At 42.3% G+C, this 13,604-nt stretch overlaps 1 protein-coding gene and 1 long non-coding RNA gene across 2 annotated transcripts in view; one reads left to right on the plus strand and one right to left on the minus strand.

Moving 5' to 3' along the window:
• Positions 1–3,086: 3,086 nt before the first annotated feature.
• LOC139681796 (uncharacterized) lies at positions 3,087–6,376 on the minus strand. The gene is made up of 3 exons (XR_011699561.1): positions 6,312–6,376; positions 4,441–4,595; positions 3,087–3,130 (listed from the first exon to the last, which is right to left on the minus strand). It is a non-coding gene; the product is annotated as an uncharacterized lncRNA (long non-coding RNA).
• Positions 6,377–12,902: 6,526 nt separating this feature from the next.
• VIT (vitrin) overlaps positions 12,903–13,604 on the plus strand; it is a 41,743-nt gene continuing 41,041 nt past the window's right edge. The window contains exon 1 of the mRNA XM_071575441.1: positions 12,903–12,973. Within this exon, the coding sequence (XP_071431542.1) occupies positions 12,943–12,973 (31 nt within the window). The 5' untranslated portion in view covers positions 12,903–12,942. The remainder of the gene's footprint in view (positions 12,974–13,604) is intronic.

Below are 13,604 nucleotides of genomic sequence, written 5' to 3' on the forward strand. Positions count from 1 at the left end.
CACTCACAGACATGAACTCCCCGTACAGTGGAACTGGCATGGGCAGATGCTGGAGTAATGAGGTGTGTGTTGGCCCATTGCAACCGGGTGAAGTGGCAGTGCCTTTGCTGGATGGGTGGTGAAAAGCAATAGTCTGGGATTTTCTGACACTCCTGGGGGATGTTCTGGCCCCCTGAAGCTTTGGATCACCAGGACTCCTCCAGCATGCTGCAGCATAAGCTAAGGTTTAGATTTCCCATTCAGGGCTCAGGAAGTGGACACAGAACATATAATATGTCCTTCCTTCTGAAAGCCTATCATCATACAGGACACATTGATCTGTGTTGGAAAACAGAAACACATAGCAAAACAAAAATAAATGCAAAACTGAAGCTTTGGGGCTGTGCTTTTCTTTTTTTTTTTTTTTTTTCAAGTAAAGGGAAAATAATAATCCTAGCATGTACTCTGCACAAAGCCAGGTGGGATGCAGCTACAGTAGCCACAGGTCTGCCCTCTGCACCTTTCTCCTGTGGAGTAGTTTTAAAGTCCAGAGTCAGAGAGAGAAATAGGTGCTTAACACCTACTTAGAGCACTTCAATTCGTCTTTTGAACTTGCCGGGGCACAAGGAGCCCTCTTGTCCCAGCGCTGCCTGGGGAGCCTGTGCTAGAGCTCAGCTGGGACCTGGGACAATGCAGCCCCTGTTCTGGGCCCGGCTGTCGCACAGAGACTATAATTATCTCTCTTCTAATGACCAGCCAGGCAAGATAACAGTTTTTATGCCATGTTTAGAAAACAATGTCTTAGTACAAATTGACGGTTCATTCGTCTGTAAAAGAGCCTCTATAACAGTCCTAGAGCAGCTGCCACTCTTTTGCATCCCAGTTCCTTTATTTGCTGGACATTTCCCACTTGGAAAACCTGAGCGAATGCTGCGCTGGCAGCACAGCTTCCCGCTGCTACACAAGAGGCTCAGAGAGGTGCAGAAATGCCCAGAAAATCTGTAGCTGTTTAGATTGCATCTCTGTTAGTAAATGAAACTCTGTCTGTCAGTCCTGCAACAGCCTGCATCGCCCTTGTGAACTCTTTAAGCCCCCAACCTGAAGGAGATGACGGCTGCTCGGTGAGTGCAATGGAAGGGAGCAGCAAGACTGCCTTGTACTGACTCCTGATAATGCCCTGCGGAAAGCAGGATGATGCAAAAAGCGGGATGTGAAGGGACTTGTTGCCGATAAAACTGAAGCATGTATTACTGATGAGCTTATTTCTTTCAGTGGCCCACAGCAGCATAGTCAGGATCTACTGAAATTCTGTAGGCTCCAAAGGCATCTCTGGGGTAGCTGTAGTGGCCAGCTGAGATTGCAGACTGTATGGGCATAGCTGCCCCTTGCAATTGCCGGGACGTAACAGAACTGGGCAGTCCTGACAGCGTGGCACTCATGGGCTAGCTACCCAAGTATTTGCTCTGGGCTCTGCAGACATTTTGCACCAAACTCTGCAGGGGTAGCTGTACATTTAGTGGTGTCTGAGGGCTGCTCCCACATCCTCTACCACTGCCCTGCCAGAAGAGAGCAGAGCTCCCTCTCTCTTTCTGTAGCCAGCTCATCCTCACCTCTCTAGCCATCTTTTCTGCTCTCCTCTGCAGCAGGATGTGGCTGGGTTGCCTTGGGCTGCCTCTTCTCTTCAGGGTCATTTTTCAGTGACTGAGGCCTGGAAAAAAAACAGAAAATGTTGATCAGAAAGAAAATTTCCCAATGTCTTGGAAGCATCAATATTCTTCATGGAAATGCATTTTAATTAAAAAACAAACAAACAAACAAACCAAAACACCAAAACAAAATGAAACAAAAAACAACATCCCATCATCTGCAGATCTTTCTTTCCCTTTAGAAGCAGAACACTCAAATCTATAGCTCATATCCCAAAATGGAAACATATTTGGATTCAGAAGAGTATTTATAACCATCTTTGGTTCATTCAAATCATTAAGATATAAGCAGTTCTTAGCCTGACAAGTATTACTGTCATGGCTGATCTGACTTTCTAGCACCCATTAAGTTCATCCCACCTCTGCTTTATCTCCAGAACTTCAGAGCACATTAAAAGGTCAGTGACACTTTAAGAACACGATCTGTGTCAGTTGTCCTTGATGTGGCTCATTCTACAGGACATCCCACAGATATAGACATAAAAAATCCTGGTTTTCAGCCCGTCACCTTGTAAAACATCTTTGTAAATGTAACACATGTAACACAACAGCCAACAGTCTTTCAATTGGCAGCTTGTTTCATATGAAAAAAGCACATAATTGCCAAGTCGCAGTTATACATGCTCTAAGATTTTGGGGAAAATTCTGAATGTTCTTGTGTAGGTTCATGCAGTCTTTTAATGTCCCCACCAGGATGAGATGGGGATTTCCAGCACCTCCAGGCTTGTACATAAAACTGTGGAAATTTTTACTTCTCAAAAATCACTTGTTTACTGGGAAGTTTGGACACGGCCACCTCTGTGCCTCACGATCTCTCTGCCAGGTTGCTTTAGGGATTCAGAAGGCTCCATTCTTTTTTCCTTCCCCCAAATACATCGTTTACCCTTCAGTCCATAGAAAAAGGCTGAGACACAGAGGAAAGCTGGCAGCAGAGCTGTGTATCCTGGCCCAGGTCAACTTAAGTGAGTCAGAGTTACTACAGGGTAATGGCTCCATGACTACAGGGACTATTTTCACAGCTGCCAGCCAGCTGAGGATGGTGGGAGTCCTTCCTGCTCGCCTTGGTGGCAGCCCATCTTTTTCGCCTCTTGCAATGCTTCTGCAGCACTTGAGAATTTTGTTCTCCTGGGCTTGGTTGAAGAAGTTTTTGGACATGAAGTAATATGAAGAAAGAGGCTGTTTGGAAACAAGGCTACATAGAAGGAGAGGAGTGTCCAGATGAGGGAGGCAACAGATCAGAGACATTTAGAGTAGTTCCAATGGAACAGCTTGGTACAAATGTTACAAGGTCACATATTGGGATCACGTAAGTCAGACAAGTCTTCTTTCACGCTGCTTTGGGAAGAGCCTTTCCATGAAACTGCATCTCAAAATACGTGGTGGTAATTTGGGATGTAAGGTCTCAGTATTCCATGCTCTAACGTGTCTGTTCTCATTGGTTAAATCTGTGTGTAGAAAGAAATACACAGGTTAAGCAATAACTAGATTTGTAGCAGAAGCTCATAGGGCAATGTTCTAAAGCCAAAATTCAGAACAAAATTCCTGAGCTTGTAAGTGGATTATACAATACTGAGGTCTGCAGGCTTAGTTTGTTTTAAAAACAAAAAACCATGAATTAGAAGTTGCTGCTCCCAGTCCATGTGGTTCTCATTTTTGATCTTGAGTTCTCAAAAAACAAAATCCTGTGATTCCTCTCTAAGCCAAACCAGTAGGTTTTAGAAAATTCTAATATGCAAAATTAGTAAATCTGTGTCAGGCTGGTTCTGTGACACATTTCTCAGCAATTTCTGTCTGTAACTGCACTGTCACCATATTCAGGACTGGACTCTGGAGGCCACTTTCCCTGCCATCATGTTTTCGAGCTCTTCATTTCCCCTCCAGGGTGCTCAGATACTGATAGATGTGATTTTGGAAGCATAGCCATCCCTCATGTTGTCTGCATGACCCATATGTTAGAGAGACCGCTCCTGCCAGTTGCCAAGGCCTGCCAACACACATGCCATAAGGCTGCACAGCTTGGCCCACACTATGTCGCGTCTCTCACCAGCACCTCCACCAACAGCATGTCTTCATAAATCCAGCACTATCCATAATAGCCTCATTTATAATGCTGGCACTCATGCAAATCCATAGCTCATCCCAAAAGCAGTGTAGACTTCTGAGGTATCTTCTTCAGACATTAAAAAATGGAAACAGTATACTTAGGTCCATGGTTTCCAAATGGCTTCCCAGAACAGCCGCATCTGGTGAGAGACCTCAGCCTGAATGTGCCTGTTGGGTTGCAGGTGGGCTGTGGACCAGCAGTAGGTGAAACAGCGACTAAAACAGTCTGTAGCAAAGCCAAACTAGCCATGACCACTGGCTCGGGAGGTCAGACTGCTGCAGAAACAAGGCTCCATCCTCTCTGCAGCTTTTCACCATGAGACCTTGAGGAGTAGGACTCAGCTCTGATGCAGAGTAGGGGAGAGGAAAGACTTCTAAATCCAAAAATCTCTCTGGAAAAAACAGCAGAAAAGCATCCAGCTTATCTGCAGAAGTATTGGTAAACTCTGCCCTAAGATTAGACTAGACTAAAGACTATTTGATGCTCTCTGGTAGGCTCTCTGTAAGGAGTACGAGAAAGCACAGATTTAGTGAGTGGCCTTAGGAGCCCCTCATGGCTCAGACCAGCAGGACATGAGTGCCATCTCCAGCAGGAGATCCAGACATGCCTCTTACACCTGGCTATCACAAAAGTTTGTGCTTATTCACTCACCATCCAAGTGGCTGCATCTCCAAGTGGCTGCATCTCCAAAGCCCTTGCCTAAGGAAGAAGGCAGCCTGGGCTCCACCTGCAGGGCATGTAGCAGTGTGGCCATGCACAATGTCCTGGCACGTAGGGTCGGGCATTCTGGTCCTCAGCAGCTGAACCTGCAAGGAGGCAAAGGATTTGGAGGTCCCAGCAAAGCAGCACTAGAAGACGACTGAGGGGCATAAGGTGGTTTGGGGTTGTGTTCTGATTTGCCTGTTGTACTGACCTCCCTTGTAACATGCCTTAGTTTTTTCTAAACTAAAGGTATCAAAAAATATTTATCTGAGAGGTCTGGAAAGAAATGTTCCAAAGTAGTAATAATGCAGTTAGTCAGGAAGAAATAATATTTTTTGAAAAGTACAAACTATATAAGGGAAAATGTTAAGCAGTGCAAGGAGAATGAGACTGTAATTTTTAAGAGATCTGTAAAGCAAAACTGAAACTACTTTCTTAAATTTGTTTTACTGGTTTCCACCACAGAAGCAGATTTTATCTTAGCTTTTCAAAATGCTTTTTACAACATTCCCACGCTTCCTGATTTGCTGAAGACATTTTGTGAAAGATGCTTATTTGATCAAGTTTTCCTCACTCAACATAAATGTCTTACTTCAAACCAGTACCACATGACAGGGTAGTTCCAGATTTTTTTTTAATTACATATATTTTCTGAATCCTTATCCAACCAGTCCATGGCTTTGGCATGAGGCATCAATAGTCATACACACTGCAGGAGATACCAAAGTGATAAAAGTTTTCTACAAGCTGTTGTATAAATTTATTAGCATGCTAAAACTAATTATGAAATTTGTTTTTGACCTGGACATATAACATTTGTAGTAAAGGGATATCTGTAGCTTTAATAAGCAGAAAGTAAACATCCTAAAGTTCCTCTAAATTTTTGCTTCTAAGTTTCTACAAAAAAAAAAAAAAGGCTGCCAAGTTTTGTTTGAACATGCTACAGAAATTCCAAAAACCATCCCCAGGGTGATGACCAGTTTTTTCACTGCGTTAAACACAAATTCTTCATTTTTAGACTAAATATGTACCTTCAGGGGAATTCTGACATACTACACTAACTCTTAGTTTGAAGGCAGCACAATAGCATGGTTAGTGCTCTTTTTATAGTGCATCCAATCTGAGAAACCATGTATTGCACTTTAAAAAGTAACTTTGACTCATTAAAACCATTTGTTGGAATTAAAAACCAGCACATTTTCTAAAAAAACAATAAAATAAATGTAGCCAGAAACCCCATGTCACAAAGCCAGCAGAGCCCACAGGCACTGCTGAATTGCAGGTTATCTGCCTTTGCCTCAGTTTCTTGAGGAAATGGCAGTGCCAGGGATTCATGGTACCTGGATGGGGTATGAACTATGTTAAACAGGAGTGATTCAACTAGGAAAGAGGAAGAAGTTTGCCTTGGAATGAGGAGGGTGGATACATGAGCAGACAAAAGCCATAGTGGGACAGAGGGAGGGAGTTGTCTGGACAGGGGGTTCACAGGTTTAAGCTGACAACAATTCCCAATGAGGCATAAAAGCTGCACATCAAAATGAAAAAAATTATGCATAATACATTAGCAGAAACCAGCAAAATACAGTGTAATGACCTCCACAGAAATCATCATCCAGATAGTCCAAATTATATTTTCTATGTGGGTGGGTGACATATTCTAAATGTATTTCTTCCTTTGCTGGAAGGGTCAGGTCAGACCAGCATAATTGATGGTTTTCTTGCTGAGACAGATGAATATGTATAATCAGTGCAATTCTATTTAAGCTCTGAGAAAGGCCTGGCAAGATAAATCACACTGTAGTTTTAAATAAATTACTTACTTCTGAAAGAACTCTGTAGAAGGTACAGAAATCACTGTCACTGTTACTTCAACCTTACATTGTTTTATTTTCAGGGCACTGCAGGAACACAAAATGAATAGTTCAGGGATGTTTGGGTGTTTTATTTGGCTCTAAATTGCTGGGTATGGCATCACTTCATCATACCTACCTATGGAGCTATTTTGGACTAAATCCTTCTTGCAAATGGGCATATAAACATTTGTTTAAAAAGCTCGGGAAAAAAAATTACTCCTGTGCTCAAAGTGTACCTTATGTAGAATTTAGACCTCTGAATCCACTGATAACTCACTCCAGTGGCTTGAGAGTGACTTGACAGGTACCCCACAAGAGGAAGTGGCCATCAGCTATCCCCCAAGCCCTCTTCTGAATTAGGGAACTCACAGAGCAGAGCAGGCACCTTTTAAAACATTATGTGGCAGCCATAACAATCAAAGCCTTGTAATAAGAAACAGCAAGTGGTGAGAACCCTTAACCAGGGACAGTTGTATCAGGGCTGTCCCTGGTCTCAGAGTTCAAAATCACATATTCTTCATCACAGAAGAGGTCTCCCATCATCAGATTCCAGGGCACAAAATGTTGGGATGCCCCAATTTTCTGTGAGAAAGCAGGACCCCTGTGCAACCAGGAATGTCAAATGATCAAATTTAAGGACAGAGACAAAGGAAGTGAGAAGGGGGCTGACTTGCCACTCGCCTGGGAGCAGGGCAGAGACAGAGTCTCCCTGCCTCCTCTTCCCCATCGGAGTGTGCAAACCATGGGGCTGCAGCAAGGCTTCATGGGCATCTGCACAGCTCATTGGATCCCAAGTGCACAGTGGTCTAGTTCCAATAGAAAGGGCAGAGTGTGCCCGGGGATCCCTTGGGAATGGCACCCTCAATTTCAAAAAATCTCTTAATCCACAGTTGCCCAGTGTGTGACATACAATACTTCTTACAACCTCTCCACCACAAGGGAAAGACTTGCAGTCATAAAAGCCTGGGTTTCCTTGTCAGCTTTCTGAGATGCTGGGTAATTAAGCAGGTGGCACTACAGTGCTCTGAAGCTCAGTACTGCCTCCAGGAAGCATTTTTGGGTTCTTTCATATATGAATGAAAACAAGTGAGTGTTCATTCACCTTTTTTAACAGTGGCAAGTGGTAATTTCTGAATCCTTTTAAAATCCTGGATGCATATATTCTGTTTCAGACCACACAAAGAATAAAGTCTGGCATCCCATGCAAACAAGCTCACCCTTGCAAAATAGCACCTTGGATCTTACCTTTTGTGACTTGGCCTGGGATACTTACAGGGCAATCTAAGCCTCTGAAATGAAATACAGTTGTCAGTTTGACTTTTCTGTCTCAGGAGAACTCATTATCTGCATTTTTAAAATAAACAGCCACTTAGATTTATTTTTTTTTAATGTAAAGACTTTTAGAGCAACAAGTGCACTGAGGGTGCATAATTTCTTCCCTCTAACAAGAAAGGGAGTGACAAGTGTTAGCCATTTTACCTGGTGTGCTCCAAAATGAACAGTTCTTGTAGTGTCATGCAAGGTACGATACCATGGGTATGGAGATGGAAGGAGGGAGGGAAGGAGGGAGGGAAGGAGGGAGGGAGGGAAGGAGGGAGGGAGGGAGGGAGGGAGGGAGGGAGGGAGGGAGGGAGGGAGGAAGGAAGGAAGGAAGGAAGGAAGGAAGGAAGGAAGGAAGGAAGGAAGGAAGGAAGGAAGGAAGGAAGGAAGGAAGGAAGGAAGGAAGGAAGGAAGGAAGGAAGGAAGGAAGGAAGGAAGGAAGGAAGGAAGGAAGGAAGGAAGGAAGGAAGGAAGGAAGGAAGGAAGGAAGGAAGGAAGGAAGGAAGGAAGGAAGGAAGGAAGGAAGGAAGGAAGGAAGGAAGGAAGGAAGGAAGGAAGGAAGGAAGGAAGGAAGGAAGGAAGGAAGGAAGGAAGGAAGGAAGGAAGGAAGGAAGGAAGGAAGGAAGGAAGGAAGGAAGGAAGGAAGGAAGGAAGGAAGGAAGGAAGGAAGGAAGGAAGGAAGGAAGGAAGGAAGGAAGGAAGGAAGGAAGGAAGGAAGGAAGGAAGGAAGGAAGGAAGGAAGGAAGGAAGGAAGGAAGGAAGGAAGGAAGGAAGGAAGGAAGGAAGGAAGGAAGGAAGGAAGGAAGGAAGGAAGGAAGGAAGGAAGGAAGGAAGGAAGGAAGGAAGGAAGGAAGGAAGGAAGGAAGGAAGGAAGGAAGGAAGGAAGGAAGGAAGGAAGGAAGGAAGGAAGGAAGGAAGGAAGGAAGGAAGGAAGGAAGGAAGGAAGGAAGGAAGGAAGGAAGGAAGGAAGGAAGGAAGGAAGGAAGGAAATGGTTAAATAATTTTTCAAAGGAGACAAAAGGAAAGAAAAAAAAAGAGAAATCTAACATGTTTTCTTACAAGATGATGATCCGCTCTTGTTTATCCAAACCAATTTACTCACACCTACACCAAGCCCACTTGATTTTCCCTTAAAGGGAACATATGTAACTCAACCCACAGTTCTTAGAGATCATGCTGTTAACTCCAGGCCACTTGCTCAGACAGCTTTCAAACAAAGTCCACTTCTGTTTATTTTATGATGCCAGTGCTGCTGTGATAATAGAACCCCTTGAGAAAGGGAACAATAACACACACTATTGTGATACAAAGAGAGTATACAAATTAATTTCTGTGGCACAGGAGATTATAGGAGATAAACTGCTTACTTCTGCAGAGGCAAAGCACATGGCACCATCAAAGAATTTCAGTTTGCACGTGGAATGGACAGCAGTGCCTGGCACCAAAAATCAAGGATTTAAAACCTACACTTCCATCAGAAAATGTTATAGTTTGCAATACAGTGACAATTTATGTGGTTCTAAAGCATCTGTTTGTTTGTGGTATGTAGCAGCTCTCTCAGATCTTTATAAAAGTTAAGTTATTAATAAAAGGTCAGTATAAAAGTCGTACTTTATATGCAGAAAGAATAGTTACTAACTCTGTCTCTTCACTAATATTCAAGCTTTTTCAAGTAATTGTGGTAGGAAAAAAAGCAACATTCTTTCAAAGAGAACTTTGATTTTAAAAGGTAAAATAGGATCTGCACTGGAAAACACCAAAGGAGATGCTTCTTACTACATTTGTACTTAGCTGGGATTTAAGCACATGTTAATGTAATGTGTACTTTTAACTGCTTTCCTGGCATAAGGGTAACTTCTGATATGGCAGTTTGAAGGACACAGATGGGAAAACATACCCTGACAAACAGCGATTCAGCAGACAGTTTAGGACATTTAATAATGAATAGTTACCAGTTCTGACTGGGACTGCAAATACTGAATTAATAGAAATCTGATAATGACAAATCTCAGCAGAACTCATGCTCTGGGCTAACCCAAAGTAGAAGGTTTTGGTTTTGTTTTAATGGAACTTATTCATTTTATAAAGGAACAAAGGAAGAAGAGCTTTGTGTTTAATAGCAAAATATCATTCTTGATCTACAGATAAAACATCTCCAAAACTCCCAGTGGATCTACACATAATAAAAAGCCTGTCATATACATAGATTGGAACCCTGCTTTCCCTTTCCTTCCCAAAGGAACAAAAACCCCCACTGTTTTGTTCCAGGCTGTTGCTCCCTTTACCAGTGTGAAGCAGTGGATGCCATGCCAGTGCACAGTATAGGAGATCTCACACAGCTTCAATCAGGTGACTCCCTAGGCCCCACATACAATGAATTCACACAGACTTCCCACAACAGAAAGTCTGGAGCTTCTGAATAGTTGGCAGTGTAAATCCTCCTGCACATTTCCCCATGTGACAGTCCAAGGTCTAAAGGCCAGGACCCCCCTCAGAGTACTGTCACCAGAGATGTGTCACAGGGTGTCTGTGCATTTTTTCATGATAAACCAGTGCCTAAAGTAGAAATTAGTAGTGGCAAAAATAAGTTTCTTTACTATTCCAATTTAGTCCATCAGCGTGCTAGTATAAACTGCACCAGCAAAAGTACAGAGTCCACAATAAGATGCTTTTCTGTGTAGCTATGACAACAAATCTGTTAAGTAAATCTAACAGCCTTGCCTAAATGCTTCTTTTAGCTCTCTTATTGATAAGCATCTGTTATTGCAGGCTAAGAGCTGTGCTGAACTTGTTTGCCCCGACAGGCTTTACGTATTAAATGCTTTTAGATTTACCAGCCTCTTTCTGCAGTAAATTCATAATATTTTAGGAAAAAAGCCCACTTTCTGTTGCCTTGAAAAGCAAATGCCAACCAGCAGACTAGGCAGAGATTGCAAGTGCAGCCAAGGGTGGTGTAGTGGCACCCAAGAGGACTGTGATGGCTCCTGGGACAGCTGGCCGTGGTCTGGGGGCAGAAGGGCCTTTAGGAAGCAGTAGGAAGTCTTGTGCAGCACTGGTGAGTTGAGAGTCAGGAATAGTTAAGTACTATTGGACTCTCTCCACAGAGCACACAGCAATACACCCATGAAGCCAGCTTTTACATGGATCCTTTCCCTTTTCGACTCTAGTTAAAATGGAGATGAGAACATGCCAGCGCCAAGCCAAACACTGTCGGGACAAATTCTCACAGCTCTCTTTGACTTTAAATAAAGATGTCACTGGTAAATTTATTCACTGCAGACTTTGGGAATGTTTATATTAAGATGCCTTTTCCAAAACCTAAACCAATGCCAGTATAGTCTTCAATGGTAAATGGTGTTTCTGCAAATGAGTTGTAACTCTTATTCTGCCTCTTCTTTTTCTGGGATTGACCTATAATGATAACTCATTGCAGGGAAGCAATTTTTTGATGTCTCTGATGTGTTGATTGGTTCAGGCATACAAATGAGGAGAAAAGTATCTGAGCTAAGTTTCTTTGAATTCTCTTCTACAGCTTGTTACTATTTCCTTCAACAGCATCACAGTGGAAACACACTGCAGTAAATGCTTAAAATGGGTTTTTTCTTCTAGAAGATGGGCAAAGTTTTTTAGCAGAATCTGTGTCAGCAGAATATTACCACAAAACTGCTATTGCTGCTATGGCTTGTACAGCATTGGGTCATCCCAACAGCACCACCCACCATTTTTCAGAAAGACACAGCCACCATTTTGAGCCACTTTCCATACCCCCAGGATTCAATTCAGTGTCTCCTGAGCAATCTCTGTTGGTTTCAACTTTAGCAACCCGATCAGGGGGATTTTTTAGGGAGATCATCGAGGAAAGACATACTGCTATTAGGAACAGATACTGTTAGTATATTCTGGCATTAGAAGTTCTCTGACTGTAGCACAAAAGCAAAAATCAGAGGTGCTCCATGTAAAAAGAGTTATAAATTATATAGATCTAGAACTGGATGAACTCAGTTTACTCTAGCAGACTATTTTAGTCATCTTCTCTTAGGAGCATATGGCTTGCTTGCAAAAAGAAGAGTAATTAAAGTAAAAAATGTGGAAACGTTTTATATGAAGACAGATTGTGGATTTTTTTTTTCTCTTTCTCTCTTCTATCTGCCTTGTTGGTCTAAATTTCTTTCTGGGGCAACTAAAGTCCTCCTTCTATGTACTTGAATTGATATGTGAAATCTGCCACTGCCTGTTTCCCAGGAGGCAGATAACTTGCTTTTCCTGATCATTTACAGCTTTAGCATTCCATGTATTTTCTTTCTTGATAGCAAGCTAGTTCTTATTTTAGTACAAATATTTCCATTTCTAAGCATATAATAAGTTTCTTGGAAGACCAAGATTATTTTGATTCTCAAGGCTTTTCCTGTACAATATACAAATATTTTCTCCCTTTCAGACTTTGTACTCTGATATTTATCAAGAATTATGTAGTACTTTAATAACTGTGGTTAATTATGAGTGGCCAACACAGGACTCCCTCAACAATCACCAAATAAGAGCAAAAGCAGCAAGTGATGCTCAGGAGGAGCTGAGAGAATTTCTCTTTGATAAGTTTGCATTCTTGTAGCCTGGCCAAGAGCTTCAGAGATGGCAGGGGCCAGACCCAGAAAAAAATGTTTTCCAGATGTTCTGACAGAATCCTCTTAATCTCAGGTGCTCACGTACATGCACACACATACATGTCCTCAGAAAAGGAAAGAAACCGGTAATTTGGATCACAAAAGATGGAACAATTGCAAAGTACTTTATGCAAAGTCCTTCAGGAGTGAATGGACTTATTTATGTTCCCCATATCTATATGAGATTATGTGGTGTGGTTTGATGTGCAGACAGTACAATTCCGTGATTTTGCCTTAGAAGAGTAGTGTACAGTCTTGAATAGCTGTCAGAGCATGTCCTTGCCTATTGTACTCTCTCCTGACATTGGACTCAGAAATAAGTATGTGAATGAAATCTTGGTTTCCTGAGGCAAAAGGCAAATCTTGGACAGCAGTGAAAAAACTGTCTGTGGGAGTGCCATATCCCAAACACCATCCCTCTGGGGATATCAGCTGTTTACAATGTGAGAAGAGGACACAGCATGCGAGAACTGTGAAAGATTGAAAAACAGTGCACACTCCCTCTTCCCCCACCATTCCAGTGTCACCTGCAATACCTCTGAACACACAGCCTGATGTACTCTTCTTTTCCTTTTCAGTGCTCCTCAGTGACACATCCAGATTTTTCTTAACTCACCATGAAGGCCACAGTCATTGCAACCTTCTTTGGTAAGTACTGTCGATGTGCTGCAATTAGGAGTGAAAAGGTTTGTACTTCCTCCTGGCTGACCAGTGGCTGCTGACTTATACTCAGTGGCAGGTGTAAGCTTTGGCAGAGCTTTTCAGAAATGGGCTACCCACACTTCTTGACTTTGGCATAGAAGAAATACTAATTACTTGCAGAGATCTCTAAATACACAACCAGCTGCATGCAGTCCATATCAGATGGCACAACTGGGTCTGAAAAATATCTGTTATGTGAAAATTCCCTATAACGAAAAATCAGATGTTTCTTACATAGGGACAGCCTTTCACAATTCTTGCTGTTCTTTCCCTTTCCATGAATGAGATGGTACCAGAAGGTTATAAATATGTCTTATTTTCTTTCCCCTGGAAGTCAGACAGGCTCTTACTTTTTGGGAACAAGTAGAGATTCCAGAATTTGCAATGCATCTTACATGAACACTCTGGTTGTGATATTCCCAGGCAATATTGCCTCTATCTGTTATCTTCAAGTCTGTCAAGACAGCAGTTCTTAGTTCAAATTCATAGCAATCTATGTAGTTCTTCTACATAAATTACCAAATTACTTTCTTCCATATTTATTTTTCTCTAACATTCCAAGTAGTTGAGATTTCTC

This window comes from Pithys albifrons, chromosome 2 (assembly GCF_047495875.1).
Source record: "Pithys albifrons albifrons isolate INPA30051 chromosome 2, PitAlb_v1, whole genome shotgun sequence".
Lineage (NCBI taxonomy): Eukaryota > Metazoa > Chordata > Aves > Passeriformes > Thamnophilidae > Pithys > Pithys albifrons.